Raw genomic sequence first — 18,159 nt, forward strand, 5'->3', positions numbered from 1 at the left:
TCTCCTGTTCCCTAGATGCTGCCTGACCTGCTGCGCTTCTCCAGCAACACATTTCCATCTCTGATCTCCAGCATCTGCAGACCTCATTTTCTCTTTCTCAACTTAGAGAAACTGCCTGTCATCCTCAACTGAATGACATATCCATTCTCTGGCCATGAATTGGCCAGCGCATGGAAAATCTCAGATAAGTGCCTGTTTTCTCGACAGTGTGAGCATCTGATCTCCATTTGAGCCTAATGACAGATTCCTTAAGACTGCAGAAAAATCCTTCCTCTGCTGTCAGTGAAAATAGCCATGAAACTGCAGGTTTGCGGCTAAATCCCTATTGGTTCATTAATGTAATAGGCAAAAGGTACCCAGCAGTCCTTAATTAGATTGCTATAAATATGACTCCGCTGGTTAGTATGTGTTTTCATTGACAAGTAAGAGAAACTAAATACGTATTTGATGGAGAAAGAGGGGCTTTTATAGCACAGTGTTAATATCTCTGCCTTCGGACCAGGAGACTTGGGTTCAGGTCCTATCTGCTCCAGAAGTGTATAACAATGTCTCTGAGCAGGTTGTTTGGGAAAGTATATCTATGAGGGAGATGGCTGTGATAGTCGATTGAGATAGGGGCATGATTAGAACTTGAACACCAGCATGAACTGATTGGGTTGAATGGCTTGTTTCTGCACCTTATAACTATGGAACCCCATAATTCTTATCTGTTCCTTGAAGTAGTTAATTGTAACAAATCACTTAATTGTGTCAAATCATAAAATCATGGAATCCCTACGATGCGAGAGCCTATTAAATCTACACTGACCCTCCGAAGAGCATCCCATGCAGATACACTCCACTAGCCTATTCGTGAAACCTACATTTCCCATGGCTAATTGACCAACCCTACTCAAGCCATGACAAAAAATGTCTGTGACTAAAGAAAAAGCCTCACCCTTATCTTCTCAGAGTAACCAGAGAAGGGAATAAATGTTGACCATTTCACGGAATGAATCCTGAAAAATAAAGTGACTGAAGCACATAATATTGACATAGTAATGGAAGGATCAATATTTATATGTGGGAGAAGAAAATAGACATTGGGCAAGGTGAGAAGAGGATTCATGTATTGAGTATAAACAATGGCATTTCAGTTGGGTTAAACTGTTTGTTTTTGTATATAATTCAATGAGGATGTCAGTATTTTGTGAAGAAAAGCTACTCAGTAGAACGATGGACCACTTTACAATTTACACAAATGGATTAAGAAGCTTTTTTGCAGTGAGGTTGACGTTTATTAGTTCTGAGTTAGTAATTGTATTGTGTGTTTCCAAAATATTAGCACAATTTTTCCATACTGGCTAACACCAGTCTCAGTGCCCTTTCAATAAATGGTGTGAAAGATTAATTTGATTTCTCCACGGCTTCAAGGTGTCAATTCCTTGCTGGGCTCAGTTTCATTTTCCCCACATAGTCATTGTTTAAATAAAATGCTTGATATTTATATTAGCAAGTTATTTCCTCTCAGGTTAACTTCCTGAAACAAACCTGAAGATGCTGGAAAAAGTCAGCCGATCTGGCAGCATCTCATAGAGTCATAGAGATGTACAGCATGGAAACAGACTCTTCAATCCAAACCGTCCATACCGACCAGATATCCCAACCCAAACTAGTCCCACCTGCCAGCACCCGGCTCATATCCCTCCAAACCCTTCCTATTCATATACCCATCCAGATGCCTTTTAAATGTTGCAATTGTACTAGCCTCCACCAATCCCTCTGTCAGCTCATTCCATACATGTACCACCCTCTGCACGAAAAATTTACCCCTTAGGTCTCTTTTATATCTTTCCCCTCTCATCCTAAACCTATGCCCTCTATTTCTGGACTTCCCAATCACAGGGAAGAGACTTTGTCTATTTATCCCATCCATGCCCTCCATTGCTGAAGTTGATTTTATAAACCTCGATAAGGTCACCTCTCAGCCTCCGATGCTCCAGGGAAAACAATCCCAGCCTATTCAACCTCTGTGGAGAAACAAAGTTAATGTTTTAAGTTCAGTTTTGCCTCCTGTACTAGTGGATAAAGAAATATAAATAATGGCTCCAAACTTCTGATATAATGATGTTTGAAGAGATAGAGCATTATAGAGCAATGATGGTTTGGTGGGTGAAGTGTGTTGAGAATTCTTGTGAGGTGAAGAGGACTGAACACTGTTGAAGGGGGTGAATGAAGTGTTAGCATTGCTGAAGTTGAGGAGGGGAGTGAATATTGTCAGTGGGACAGGAATAGAGTGGAACTCTCAATAAGTGAGACAGGGGATGAATATTCTCCTGGATAAGTGGGAATTGTACACTCAGGGTGGTGGGATGTTTTGTGATTACTCTTCAGGGTGTTGAGGAGGGAGTGAAACTGGTGTGCAGTTTGGCTGGTTAGAATCATATAATCATACAGTACTGAAATAGGTCTTTCTTTGTACTGTCTACCTATTCTTGTCCCATTTAACTGCACTAGCCCCCTCGCCTTGAACGTTATGAAATTTCAAAACCTCAACCAACTACTTTTCAAAGGTTGTGAGGCTTCACTCTCCCAGACAGTGTGTTTCAGACTCTACCACTCCCTGAGCAGCCCCAGATACGCATATTGAGAAAAGCGTTAATTATTCTGTGAACGATGTTCTTTGGTCTGTTTGAAACCTGTTGGTCTTCCAGTGCACGGAGTTGTCCATGCCTGTTGCTGACTAACAACATTCCAAGGCTCAGGACAATGAAAATTTAGGGCAGTTGCCACAAAGGCATAATGAGGAAAAGTCGAAGGCCTGAGCAAGAAACTGTAGAACTGTGTTTGAATTTTGTAATATTAACAGCAACTGTAAATGTTGGAAGAAAGTGATTTGGTTTGTACCTTAAATAATGTCAATGTTTTCATGGAATTCATACAGTGTTGAAACAGGCCATTCAGCCCAATAAGTCCTACTGTCCGAAGAGCATCCCATCCAGACACATCCCCCTACCCTTTCCCTTGGCTAATGCACCCAATCTCCACCCTGAAAGCTATGAGAAATTTAACATGGCTAATCACCTAATTTGTGCATCTTTCGATGTGGGAGGAAGCCGGAGCACCTGGCGGAAAACTGTGCAGACATGGGGAGAATATATAAACTCGACGCAAGCAGTTGCCAGAGGGTTGGATTGAACCCGAGTCCCTGGTGTTGTGAGGCAGCAGTGCTAACCACTGAGACATTGTGCTGCCCTTTGAACTATCATGTTCTGTATTTCTCTAATTTCTGTGAATAAAGTTTGTTCACTTGAGGGACTGGTTTTCTGAGGTGCTAATGTTCCTGCTTCCACTCGCTAAAATGTTGATCGTGAGACAGCTCACAATCCTGACAGATAACGCTGGGTGGCCCTCCCAAATAAAATATTGACAAGGATGGAATGAGAGCCTTAAATGCCCATTGGAAAAACCATTTGATACCTTTCGTAAACCTTCAAATATCTTGTAAAATATCAGAAGGGTTGGTGGCAAGAGGATAGGTATTGTAAAGACTATCGACTGAATTTTATAAGCTTACCAACCTTCAAATCTGCCAATGGGCAAGTGTAAAATCTAGCCCACGGGTTTCATGAGCTCTTGCTTTTATTTCACTCCCCAGTGTTGGACACTTTAAAAAAATTGTTAGATTATTTGCAGAGCGAGCTTGTTTATTTGGAGGGATTTAGTGACCTTTGGGTGAATTGTGAGCTGTTCAGCAGCAGTCAACTGGTGTAGTAAAGCTTGTAAGTTAATATTATAAAGTTGCTCATGGGTGTGAGCAGAGGGAGCTGAAGAGTTATGATGGACAAGGGATTCGTGAATAGAGTGTTAGAATGCTTAAAGTGGTCAGAAGGTTCAACAACATGCAACGGTTCTTATTAATTCATGGGATGTGGGCTTCATTGTTTGGGCCAGTATTCCATGCTCATCCCAAGTTATCCATGGAAAGTTGAGCTGCTTTTTTGAACTGCTGCATTGCATTTGGTGTAAGTAAATTCACAATACCATTGAGGTGGGTGTTATGGACCAGGCCAGACCCCTCAAAACATTTCAAGAGATAGCTCAGACCCTAACTTTGCTAGTTGTTTTAAGCAGGTGTAAAGTAGATATTCCATGAGAGATGCCACTAGTCAAACAACTTAGTTTTAAACAAAACAGAATTTATTTACAAGGTTACTGAATGAAACACAAAAAAAAAGAATAGAATACAGAATAACTTAACCTATCTGAAAATCCAACAGATTATCCCAACTTAATGATGCTGTTCCCGATACAGCAGTGGTTAGCACTGCTGCCTCACAGCGCTGGAGACCCGGGTTCAATTCCTGCCTCAGGCGACTGACTGTATGGAGTTTGCACGTTCTCCCCGTGTCTGTGTGGGTTTCCTCCGGGTGCTCCGGTTTCCTCCCACAGTCCAAAGATGTGCAGGTGAGGTGAATTGGCCATGCTAAATTGCCCGTAGTGTTAGGCAAGGGGTAAATGTAGGGGTATGGGTGGGTTGCGGGTCGGTGTGGACTTGTTGGGCCGAAGGGCCTGTTTCCACACTGTAATGTAATGTAATCCCCATAAACACCCCTTGTCTCAAAAGTAAAATCAAACACAGGTTCTTACAGGATAGAAGTCAGAGGCAGAGTACCAGCCTGGATCTGAAGCTTCTTTAGGTCCAGAAGCTTCTTCAACTCTACTGTGCTAAACCAAACCAAACCAAACCAGAGAAGAGCTGAGCTGGAAGAATTGGCCACTCCCTTTTCATTATATTAGTGTTTTGTTTTTTCAAAAACTTGAAAACTTGTTGCCGAGGCAATATCTGTTAGCTATAGTTAAACTGGCTCTAAAACTCTTCAACTTAGACTTTTCAGAGTCTGCGTCTTTCACGACGTCTGTGAGAAAATCTCCAGGAGCAACATTACCTTGGTAAAGGAGCAGCTTCATCACATGGGTATTCCAGGATTTTAATGTAGTGATAGTGAAGATCAGCAATATATTTCCATAACATGATGACAAGTGGCTTGGAGGGGAACTAATAGTTAGTGGTGTTTCTATGTATTTGCTGTGCTTGTACTTGGTCATGGGTTTGGAAGGAGCTGCCAAAGCAGGGCATTTTGTAGATAATACACATTGCTGCTACTGAGAGTCAGTAATCGAGGAAGCTTATGGATATGGTATAAATCTGCTTCTTTGTCCTGGATAGTGTTAAGCTTCTTGCGTATTGTTGGAACTGCACCCATCCAGGAAAATGGGGAGTATTCTGTCACACACCTGACTTAAGCCTTGAAGACTTTCAAAAAGCTTTGGGGATTCGGGAGGTGAGTTACTTGCTGAAAGATTCCTAGCCTCTGACCTACTTTTATAACCATGATGTAGAGGTGTCAGTGTTGGATCGGGGTGGACAGATTCACAAGTCACATGACACCAGGTTCTAGTCCAACAGGTTTATGTGAAATCACAAGTCTTTGTCACCTGATGAAGGAGCAGCACTCCAAAAGTTTGTGGTTTCACATAAACCTGTTGGACTAGAACCTGGTGTCGTGTGACTTCTGAACTACTTTTATAACCACATTATTTGTATGGCTGGTACAGTTTCTGGTGAATGGTAAACTCAGGGTGTTGATTGTGGGGGATCCAGTAATGGTGATGCCATTGAATGTCAGAGCTGATTATTGTCTGACACATGTGTAGCGTAAATGTTATTTGCCACTTGTCAGCCCAAACCTGAATATTGTCTAGCCTTTTTTTTGGAAGTGGATTGCTTCAGTATTTGAAGAGTGGTGCTAAAGATTGTGCAGTCATCAGATTCCCTACAGTGTAGAAACAGGCCCTTCAGCGCAACAAGTCCACAGCGACCCTCCAAAGAGTAACCCACCCAGACTCATTTTCCCTAACTAATGCACCTAACACTATGGACAATTTAGCATAGCTAGTTCACCTGGCCTGCACATCTTTTGGTATGTGGGAGGAAACTGGAGCAAACGGAGGAAACCCATGCAGGCATGGGGAGAATGTGCAAACTCCACACAGGCAGTCGTCTGAGACAGGATTTGAACCTGGGTCCCTGGTGCTACGAGGCACCAGTGCTAACCATTGAGTCACCGTGCCGCCCTTATTATTACTTCTCACATTATGATGAGGGAAGGTGATTGATGAAGCAACTGAAGATGGTTAGGCCAAGGACACTACTCTGAGGAATTTCTGCATTTCTGGAGCTGAAATAATTGAACAAAGAACAAAGAACAAAGAAAATCTACAGCCCAGGAACAGGCCCTTCGGCCCTCCAAGCCTGAGCCGATCCAAATGTACTGTCTGAACCTATCGGTCAATTCCTAAGCATTTGTATTTCTCTGCTCCCCACCTACTCATACATCTGTCCAGACGCGTCTTAAATGAATCTACCATGCCTGCCTCTATCACCTCTCCTGGCATCACATTCCAAATGCCCACCACCCTCTGTGTGAAGTACTTGCCATGTGTATCCCCCTTAAACTTTCCAACCTCTCACCTTGAAAGCATGACCTCTCGTTATTGAATCCTTCATCCTAGGAAAAAGCTTGTCTCTATCCACCCTGTCTTTACCCTTCATAATTTTGTAAACCTCAATCAGGTTCCTCCTCAATCTCCTTTTTTCTATGAAAATAAACCTAACTTACTCAACCTCTCTTCATAGGTAGCACCTTCTATACCAGGCAACATCCTCGTAAACCTTCTCTGCACCCTCTCCAAAGTGTCCACATCTTTCTGGTAATGTGACGACCAGAACTGTACACAGTATTCTCAATGCAGCCGAACCAATGTCTTGTACAATGTTAACAAGACTTGCCAGCTCTTATACTCAATACCCCGTCCAATGAATACATACATACTATATGTCTTCTTGACCACTCTATTCACCTGTGCAGCAACCTTAAGGGTACAACGGGCCTGCACTCCCAGATCTCTCTGCTCATCAACTTTTCCTAAGGCTCTTCCATTCATTGTATAATTCGCTCTAGAATTAGACTTGCCTAAATGCATCACCTCACATTTGTCTGGATTGAAAGCCATCTGCCACTTTTCCACCCAACTCTTCAGTCTATCTATATGCTCCTGTATTCTCTGACAGTCCCTTATGCTTTCTGCTACTCCACCAATCTTTGTGTCATCTGCAAACTTGCTGATCATACCACTAGTGCCCTCTTCCAGATCATTTATGTATATCACAAACAACAGTGGCCCCAGCACTGATCCCTGTGGAATACCACTGGTCAACTTTCTCCATTTCAAGAAACTCCCTTCAACTACTACTCTCTGTCTCCTGTTACTCAACCAGTTCTTTATCCACCTAGCTAGAATACCCTGCACACCATATGACTTCACTTTCTTCATTCGTCTACAATAGGGAACCTTATCAAACGCCTTACTAATGTCCATGTATATGACATCAACAGCCCTTCCTTCATCTAACAACTTGGTCACTTACTCAAAGAACACTATTAAGTTGGTAAAGCACGATCTCCCCCACACAAAACCATGTTGCCTATCACTGATAAGCTCATTCTTTTCTAAATATAAATAGATCCTATCTCTCAGTACCCTCTCCATCTCTGAGGTTCAGCTCTTGTGTCCATACCTGAACCAAGGCGCTGGGGCATTGGGTGAGGATTCTTTTCGACTCTGTTACTGATTTGATATTACTGCTGCAGATATATTGAAGGTCCGACTGGAAGTCCTAAAACCAATTCAAAATTGGCTTGGTTAACATTAGTTGGTTGAGCCACTAGCACTTGACAGACCTCCACAGAAATCATCCAATTTTTAAAAATTGCATTTCAGGCTGTTTGCCTTACAGGGTGAGGATGATGACCAAGCAACATACAGGCAGGCTTGTCACACGTATCTTGGAATTGTGTAAACCATTCTTAACTACTAGTTGGTAAAGGATGTTTAATGAAACTCTATCAAAAGAAAATGCATTTTGGTCGCTGTTGCTGCTTGGGAGACAGTGCTGCTGAGCAGAGAGTGTAGAATTCCAGTTGAAGCAAATTTGGTTACTGCCTATTGTATTTCACTATAATATGTGAAGAATAGGTCATGTCTGACTAATGTAGTTTCTACATTGATAGAATCTACTATTTCTGGGAAGTAAAGCATATATGATGTAACAATGAAAGTCCCTCGACTATGCTTCCAGAATCTAAGTTCAGTTTTATATCAGAAGAGTTTGTTCAGTGAACATGGCATTTTTGTTTGACTTGTTAGCTATCCATTTAAGCATGAAGTTGCTAACTAATTGTCCACAGTTTTACACTATGGGTCTAGATTCACTGAGAACAGGACTGAGACCATCAAACTGAATGTCCTGTGTGATTTTTATTTCCTTGATGCTAATTAAAAGTGATAACTCATTGTATCAGCCAAGCATCTTCCTCTGACCTTATAATGAAAAAGGATAAGGGTAGATGAATATTAAATAAATAATACATTTATTATATTTTTATGCTTTTATTTTATTATCTTGGATTTAATATAAAAATGATTGTGTTAGAAGAAAAATTAAAACAGATAGAAATATGAAGCAGTAATATGATTTTTTCAAAATTATGGAAATTTCATTTGCTGAATTAGATTTAATGCATAACTAATGTAATTTACGTAACTAATGTAATTTCCTCCTGTACTTTTAGGTTTTTTGCAGCCTCGTACTTTGCCCAGTGGAGGACTTTTTCCTTTCGTTCAGAGCCTTTTTTGTGATATTGACTCTCAGTGTCATGGCACGGAGTTCACAAGATCAGAGAACATGGCCCGTTCCAGGTACCAGATTCCAGCATATCTTTGTGTATCCAAGAAGAAAGAAACTTAAATAAGACTCACTATAACTAAATAATCTGGTTAAAGACACATTTGGCTTTACGAAGTCAGAGGTGTAGAGGAATTGAGAAAATGAGATTCCTTCAGGTGTTGTCCAACTTGCTTGCTGGAAGGAGAAAAGAATATGAGGGCTTGTGTTGGAGGACAAAATTATAAGCCTGAGGAAAGATTAGAAGCTGAAGCACAGGAAGGTTGAATTGGTCAGTGTAGGATTGGAGGTTTTGTGTGTTACAATTCAGATAGCCTGGCAGTGAATGGTCAAACTGGAGACAGTTTGTTATTCACTTGCAAACCTTTATTCCGAGAGGCATATGTTACAGACATGCATCTCAGATCTGACAACCACATTTTCAGCTTATTCTTATCATTAAGAGAACAGTGCATTCCCAGTTAATGCCCACCATCTGAATACAATTAAACTTCTAATTAGCATACAATTCATATCCTGGAGGAATTTAGAAAATGTAAAGTAGATGGGAAAGATCAGGCTCCTGTCAGATTATATGAGTTGGTGAAGCAGGTAACCTAACTCCAGCATATAATTGCCAAGGTGCTTACCTTGTGAATCCAGCAGACCTCATCCCTTTAACCGCTGGATCTCCAGAGACCTGAGAACTTGGCTGACCAGGGTTGAATTTAACATGGTGATTATGTGGAAGTCACTCAACCTCTTCATAATATTTAATTCCAGCTGGTCTCCCGTGGCTGGGTTTGGTGTCTGCCCTTGTCCTGTTTCTATTCAAACTTGAATTAGGTGAGTTAGAGTGGGCTTCAGACTTTTGATATTTTACTATCCAGTTAAACCATTTTCCCCAACAATTCTCTTTGACAGCATTTTGTGTTGTTGAGTTCAAACGTTTAATGAATGCTATTTGAAGTTAGGACCAAGAATAAGTAGGACCCCAAAGTATTTGATTTCTATCATCCTGATTGAAATATATCCCATCAAAATTGAGAATTTGCTGTGCAGGATTCTGCTTTAAATGATACTCAACATCCAATATAATTAGAAAAGTAAGGTGCAGCCAATCTGGTGACGTATGTTTCTCCGATGACAGCATTGCCACAGTCAGTCAATTCAAATCTTAATTTAGATTCAGGAGAAAGTAGAAATGGGAGGAACCCATTCAGCCCCTTTAATATGGTCGAAAAGTGTGGTGCTGGAAAAGTTCAACAGGTCAGGCAGCATCTGTTTCAAGCATGAGCTCTTCATTGAGAATTCTTGATGAAAATCCTTCATCAGGTCAGAAAACATCTGTTGACAGAAAGCAGAATTAATGTTTTGGGTCCAGTTACCCTTCTTCAGAATGGAGATGAAGTGCTTGTATTGAGAGAAGATTCAATGATGCTCCACTGAGCAAGAGAACATAAACACACACAGATGACTCTATAATTTACAGATTTGGTCTGTGGCATTTTCATTGTATTCTACCTTTTAGTAGAGCACAGATTTTCCCAGATTGATATACTTGCAAGATTCAATATTACCTACTAATGTTTGGTTCATGCCATTTACAAAATGAAAATTTAACCTGTATTTGTGTTGTTGCAGGTCATTGCTGGGCCTCACAGATGACAGTGAGGTCGACATCCTAACGTTGTTAGAAGATCTTGGAGAGGAAGTCAATGAAACCTTGCAAAAAGCATCTACTTTACAAAGCAATTTAAATGAATTATTTGGAAATTTTGGTAATATTATGATACAAGTGATAATGTTTTACATCAGTTCATACATTGTAAAAATTTCAAGTATAATTAGTGTTGTGGAATTGCTGTAATCAGATGCTTGTAGTCTTTGTTTGCTTTGTAGGGGCTCATAATATTCTGTTTTGGAGTCTTTACCTTTTATTACACAATGAAACTGATGGGCTAGGGAAAGCTGGTCTATCCTCTTAGAAAGATTCACTCTGGAGGTAAAGGAAGTGAATGGAACAAGATGGCAGAAATGGCCAAGCGAATGAAAGCCCTGACCATGGCTGCACCAAGTATGTTTGAAAGTGGGGGCAGTAACCAAATGCTAATGCATTTTCAGAAAAGATTGGATGACTTGGAGGATGTGTTGCGCTCATCTTAGAAGACAAAGAACTGCAAGAAATTGCAAGGGTCTAGTATATATTTCAAAACTACAATGTGACAGAAAATCTTCAAATGTCTTTTAGATTCCAAACATTTCCAATTTGTTGCAGGTCTGAGTCTCTCCAAACCAAGAAGTCTTCTATCTATGAAATCTGTCAAGAACTGATTAAAACAATATTTTCTAATGTGGAGAGAATGCATATGCAGAAAAGTCAAAGTTCATTAAATAGCTGAAGATCAAAGTGAAAAAGACAATGTAAATGAAAATTAATTCATGGAGGATTTCAGTAGAACCTTCCATGTTTGATCATCCCCCAGTAACCATGGGCGAAATTTAATGTAGGTCCTGCAGATTTTGCCTGTCAGCTGGACACTGGTGTGAACCCCGAGTCAAGTTCTTTGGGACAGCCATTCGAATTAACTGTTAGCGAATTCATCAAAATCATTTTTTGGTACAAAGGATCACTGGGTGGAAACCTTTCACCCTTGTGAGCCGATACTGAAAATAGTCTGGCAGCTGTGCATTGGGCCATAGCTGAATAGTGGTGAAATGAGTTTTTGTGGGGTGGGTTTACAGGTGAACTGGGACAGCAGCAAGGTCAGAGCTTAGTTCTCAGTACTCAGTAGACCCATCCCCATTCGTAATGTTGTGTCTGTCTGTGGGATATCACTTTGGAAGTCTGCAAGCTATGATTGGATTTATGAACATAGGCCACTTAGTAAATGAATCTGGGAAGATAGTTATGGGGAACAAGAAAATAGCAAAGGGGTTAAACAGATATTTTGCATCTGTCTTTACGATGGAAGATAATTTGAACGTCCCATTACTACTACGGAGTACTGCAGAGGAATTAAGTACAAATTTAAGATTGAAATGAGGAGGAATATATTCTCTCTGAGGGTTGAGAGTCTTTGGAACTCCTTGCTACAGAGACTGGGGGGGCAGATTTTTTGTGTAATTTTAAGGCTGACATAGATTCGTAATCAGTAGGGGAATCAAGGGTTACAGGTAAAATGCAGGACAGTGGATGCAGGGAATGTTGGACACCCATGAACCGAATGGCAGAGCAGGTTTGAGGGCCTGAATGGCCTACTCCTGTTCCTATTTTGTGTGATTAAGAAATAATAAGATTTGCTTTTTGGCCTTGTTGTAAGGTGAATGTTAATTCCTCAGTTAGGGGCCTCAACAAACTTGACAAACACAGGGCATTCATTTCTGCTCAGGATCTCATGGTGAATGTATTAGCTAATTCTTTAAAGTTCTGATGCAGTGGTCCAGTGAAACTCAGTGTAAGTTGGAAGAACAGCACCTCATTTTACATTGGGAACCTTGCAGACTTCTGGACTTAATATCAAGTTCAGTGATTTCAGGGCTTGAGCAGCATTCCACATGCTTTCCCCTAGGAGAAAGTGAGGACTGCAGATGCTAGAGATAAAGTTGAGAGTGCGGTGCTGGAACAGCACAGCAGGTCAGGCAGCATTTGAGGAGCAGGAGAATCAACGTTTCAGGCATAAGCCCTTCATCAGGCATGAGGCATTACTGATGAAAGTCTTATGCCTGAAACATAGATTCTCCTGCTCTTCAAATGCTGCCTGACCTGCTGTGCTGTTCCAGTACCGCACTCTCAACTTGCTTTCCCCCACCACCACACACCAGGTCTTGGCATCGCATGGGCTGCCACTACATACTACACATGGTCAGCCACTAACAGTCCCCATTAACAGCAAGTCATTCCTCTAGCTTGACCTTTATCCACTTCTTTGTCTGTCCAACTGTTTAGCTCTGTTTTTGGGCTGTATCTCCACTATCATTTACTCCACCAACCTGCCCTGACCATATCGTCTGTACAAAAACTATCCTTTTTCTTACATCATCATGACTATATCTTATTTTTAGTCTCATGTCAATCTCAGATTAACAGCTGGCAATTTAGAGCTCAGAGGCAAGTAGAGAATGAGCTTACTCAAAAACTTAATGTTGAAGTGATCAAAAGGGGACAGTATCTTCTTGGTGCCAATCTGCTTAATCATATTCCCTTCTCACCACCTCCACATGTCGTATAGAGAGGGAAGTATCCTGTCCTTTACATTTAGCACCTACAGAATGAGTCAAATTTACACTTGGGTGTGCGATATGAGAATGTTATGAAAATGCTAAAGAATTCCTTACATTAAACATTATTGTCCATAATGTTGATGCAGGCTAACATCTAAGAAAGTAGCAAATAGATGATTCAAAAGTTACATTTTACATAATAGAATTCCATGTTGAAAGTGCATTTTCTAAATTTGGTAACAAGTTCAGTGGGAGAAAGTGAGGGCTGCAGATGCTGGAGATCAGAGCTGAAAATGTGTTGCTGGAAAAGCACAGCAGGTCAGGCAGCATCCAAGGAACAGGAGAATCGACGTTTCGGGCATAAGCCCTTCTTCAGAAATGAGGAAAGTGTGTCCAGCAGGCTAAGATAAAAGGTAGGGAGGAGGGACTTGGGGGAGGGGCTTTGGAAATGCAATAGGTGGAGGGAGGTCAAGGTGAGGGTGATAGGCCGGAGTGGGGTGGGGGAAATTAACACTCATGTCACACAAACACCCAACAATGACCATCCCTAGTAGGAGACAAGTTAACCACCGCCCCATGACATTCAGTGGTGTACCATCACTGAATTCCCCCATTATTAATATCCTGGCGGTTACCATTGAGCAGAAACTCAACTGGATTTATCATATAAATACAATGGCCACAAAAACAGGCCACAGGTTAAGAATACGATACAAGTAACTCCCCTCTTGACTCCCCAAAGCCTATCTACAATCTACAAGGCACAAATCAGGAATGTGATGAAATACTGTCCACCTTTCTGGATAACTGTAGTTCCAACAACATTCAAGAAACTTGCCACCATCCAGGACAAGGCAGTCCATTTAATTGACGCTGCACCCACATTCATCCATTCCTTCCACCTCCACTAGCAGCAATGTTCTACCTACAAGATGCATGGCAGAAATTCACCAAGTCATGTAGTTCAAATGAGACTATATTTTATGTTCATTTATTTGCATAAAATTCCTGTCAGCTTCCTTCTCAATTGACTCAAATCTTCAATTTTTTATCTGGTTCTTTAAATAGCTTGGATTATTCAAATAAGAGTCAATCTGGACTTTCACAATAAATAAATCAGTTTGCTACTTCAGATGATAATGTTTTTGAAAAAGATAAGTACATATGAAATTGTTGATGATAAAACTAGAATTTAGCATAGGAAATGGTAACGACATATTTTCTATTCATCAAATTTCTAAATTTCAACATTTGCTATACATAAGAGGCAGAAGTGAAGGAAATACCCAAGCACTACCTGTTGTGTGGAAACAGTATTCACATCTTTAGCTGTGATCCTGCAGCAGAAGCCCTTTTGTATTACTGTTTTGCTTTGTGCTTTAAATAAATATTGCATCTCTTATTTAATGTCTTATTTATTATTTAATGAATTGTTTCAGAGGCATAGTTTGTAGGAAGTTCTAATATTGGTGTTGCTTTCCTAATATTGCACATGAGGAAAATCTTGTGAATGCATGAGATAATTGCACTGGTTAAAGATTTCTGAAGAAATACTTTATCTCTGTTTTCCAGTGTAATCTATTAAACCCTTATCCAGATACTGGGGCAGTTAAGGCACTCTTTAAGCTCCAAAGAGCCAAGACATGTCTGACAGTAAAATAAAGAAATTAAATATTATATAATAACAAAGACAAAAGCATGACTTGGAGTTCCATGTTGATTTATATTCATATCTCATGCAATCAATCAAATTTTCTTAACCTTTCCCTCGAATGTTTTTTTTTGCAATTAAGTTATAAACTTCTGCCTGACATGTCCTGTTTTCTTCTTCAGATGGTTCTGGAGAACTTGGATTTGCCATGGTAAGTGATTAAATCAATGTATTACATGAAAAACCTTTCAGAGAAGATGCATGTTATCCTATCCAATGTATCCATTCCTCAATAAGACTAAAATATGCTAAATAGAATATTATTGCTAAGCCAAAGTATCCACTTAACCTACCACCTGGAGAAAACATTTAACTGAATAAGATAAAGCATTAACAGTTCAGTTCAGTTCATTGGTTCAGTTGGCAGCTGAGGATTGATTCAGGGTTGACCTTAAAATTGCTGGATTATAGACAGAAATGTATGAACTTCTTTCTATTGATGTTTACTGATGAGTGAGCTCCCGGCTTCTAGCTTCAAACTAAACACTTCCAGGAGAGACAGAAGGGAAAAAAGTATGGAAGAATACAATTTTAAATAGCAACAATAATAGGATTGGGAGTAGTAGGGTTACCAATGAAAATTATATTTATATAAAAAGATTTCTTCAGAATTTTGTCTATCCCATTAAAATAGTAAGGGCATGAATAGTTTCAGAAAATGCAATATTGGTGATTGATTCTCAAACATATATGTTAATTGAAATGAAAAATGCACTGAAAATGAAAAAAATAGTATTAATAAGTGAAGAGGGTAATCAGTAGAGTCAACACCTTTGCCATGTTGTGTTGCTCAAAATTATTAGATCAGTGCAACTTTTAGTTGAATCTTTACCATGACTGATTGATCTCTGTAACTGCAAATTTGAAACAATGCATAACTTCCAAAGAGTTTCCATCTCACTGAAGGGGCTTCCAGCCAATTAATGTAATAAACCTGCTCAGAAAACTCTGCTCATTTTGACAGCTGTGACAAATTCCACCACAGCAACTGAAACAATAATATTCTAAAGCAATCAAAAACATTTTAAATAAAACAACTCTCAACATCCTAAAGAGAAATGTCAATTCACTCTTTCTGTCATAGCGTCATAGGGTCATACAGAACAGAAAGAGAACCTTCAGTCCACCTTGTCCGTACCGACCAGACATACCAAGTTGACCTAGTCCCATTTGGCAGCTTTTGATCCATATCCCTCTGAATATTTCCTATTTATTTACCTATCCAGATGCCGATTAAATGTTATAATTGTATCTGCGTCCATCTCTTCCTCTGGCAGCTTGTTCAATACACACTCCACCATCTGAGTGAAAAAGTTACCGCTCAGGTCCTTTTTTAAATCTTTGCCCTCTCACTTTAAGTCTTTGCCCTCTAGTTTTGGACTCCTCCACTGTAGGAAAAAGACCTTGTCTATTCACTCGCTCTTTGCCCTTCATGATTTTATAAACCCCTAAAAGATCTCCCCTCAACCTCTGATAGTCCAGGAAAAATAGTCCAAACCTATTCACCCTTCTGTCCTAGCAACATTCTTGTAAATCTATTATGCACCCTCTCAAGTTTAACAATGTCTTTCCTATAGAAGGATGACCAGAACTATACGCAAGTGGCCTCAATATTAAAAATAATCTTGGTTCTATATCCAGGTCTGTACCTTCACCATAATCTAGTGAGATCTTTCTTGGATCATACCCTACTTGTGTAACAAGTTTATTGAAATCCATTCCATTTCTGTTGAAGAAATATTGTTCCCAGACAAACTTAGAAATCAATATACAAGAATACAAAAAAAGGACTCTGCCCTTAGTCAGTTGTAGAGTTAAATAATAATGATATAATTAGTTCTAGTTTTATGACCAGTAAAACAAACAAGTGCAGGACTTATACAATTAATGGAAGGCCCTGTGTAGTGATGTAGAACAGAGACCTTGGGGTTCAGGTATATAATTCTTTGAAATTTGTGTCACAGGTCAACAGGGTGGTTACTCAGATGTTTAGTATGCTTGTTTGTATTGCTCAGACTTTTGAGTATAGGAGTTGGGACCTCGTGTTGAGGTTGTACAGGATGTTGGTGAGGCCTCTTCTGGAGTACTGTGTGCAATTCTGGTCACATTTTATAGGAAGGACATTACTAAGCTGGAGAGCATTCAGAAAAGATTCACCAGGATGCTGCCAGGAATGGAGGGTTTGTTTATAGGGAGAGGCTGGATAGGCTGGGACTTTTTTCACTGTAGTGTATGAGGTCGGTAGGTGATTTTATTGAGGTTTATAAAATCATGAGGGGCATAGATAAGGTGAATAGTCAAGGGCGTTTTCCCTAGGATGGGGGAGCTCAAAAGTAGGGGGCATATCTTTAAGGTGAGAAGGTAAAGTTTTGAAAGGGAAAGAAGAGAAACTTTTTTATACAGAGAGTGATTCATGTGTGAAATGAACTGCCAGAGAAAATTATAGATGCAGGTAAAGTTGCAACATTTAAAAGGCATTTGGGTATGTTCATGAAAGGAAAGATTTGGAGGGATATGCAACAAATTTAGGCAGGCAGGACCTGTTTAATTTGCGAACATGATTGAAATAGACTGATTGGACCGAAGGGTCTGTTTCCATGTTGTATGACTCTAACTGTAACGATCTTTAGCTAAGTGGAAGCATGAGTTGACTTTGTTAAATATTTACCACTATGATTAATTAATGATATTTTATAATAAACTTAATAATATTCCTAAAAGGTAGTTGTTGATTAATTGGTCAAATTCTTAATATAATTAAGCCAAACACAATGTTTACATTTCATTTCTCAATATTTTGCAACATTTACTAACTATCTATCTGAGTTCTGAGTTAACATGCTGTTTATGACAAATATAAATGCAATGTGTATTACTTCAGCTAAGTGGATAATTGTGTATTTATTAGGAGATTTTTTTCCAAATCAATGAGAACTCCTCTGAAAGACTGTCTTTTAAAATTATCAACATCAACTTGTTTTGTTTACAGCATGATTGGAAGAATTTCAAAGGAAAGTAGGAATAATTAGCTATGTAAAACATAAATTGTCTGTTATCCAATAGGGGTGAAGCGTATTTGAAATTATCCAGGTTGCATTGACTTTGATTTATACAGTGAATGCTCTGATTTGATCCCGATTCATATGCTTCACATCCAGTCTTCAGTCAATTTAAAGTGAAGAAATACTGGACAAGATTTTTCAGATGGATACATTGATAATTTTAATAAATTCATTCATTAGATCTGGATATCTCTTGCTGGACCATCATTTATTGCTGTTGAGAAGCTGGGGATGAGCTGTCTTGAACCGCTCCATGTGGCTGGGCTGGCTGTCTCCCAGCCAATTAATAGTGTTGACTCAGCATTGAGATTTACTGGCCAATCTAATTTGTTGGCAGTTCTATGGTCCCAGCAGGGACAGTGGCAGCAGTAACCAGGAATTGGCCTGCAAGCTCT

The 18,159-nt window shown here is 39.7% G+C and overlaps 1 protein-coding gene across 1 annotated transcript in view; it reads left to right on the top strand.

The window, feature by feature from the left end:
• The window catches only part of LOC122549894 (ATP-binding cassette sub-family A member 13-like), a 277,518-nt gene that overhangs the window by 9,735 nt on the left and 249,624 nt on the right, over positions 1-18,159 (top strand). Inside the window, exons 3-5 of the mRNA XM_043690092.2 lie at positions 8,676-8,802; positions 10,412-10,548; positions 14,825-14,853. Coding sequence (XP_043546027.2) covers positions 8,676-8,802; positions 10,412-10,548; positions 14,825-14,853 — 293 coding nt within the window. The remainder of the gene's footprint in view (positions 1-8,675; positions 8,803-10,411; positions 10,549-14,824; positions 14,854-18,159) is intronic.

The sequence above is a fragment of the Chiloscyllium plagiosum genome, unplaced genomic scaffold (assembly GCF_037043375.1).
Source record: "Chiloscyllium plagiosum isolate Xiang-an unplaced genomic scaffold, Cpla_swu_hap1 HiC_scaffold_5, whole genome shotgun sequence".
In the NCBI taxonomy this organism is placed as follows: Eukaryota; Metazoa; Chordata; class Chondrichthyes; order Orectolobiformes; family Hemiscylliidae; genus Chiloscyllium; species Chiloscyllium plagiosum.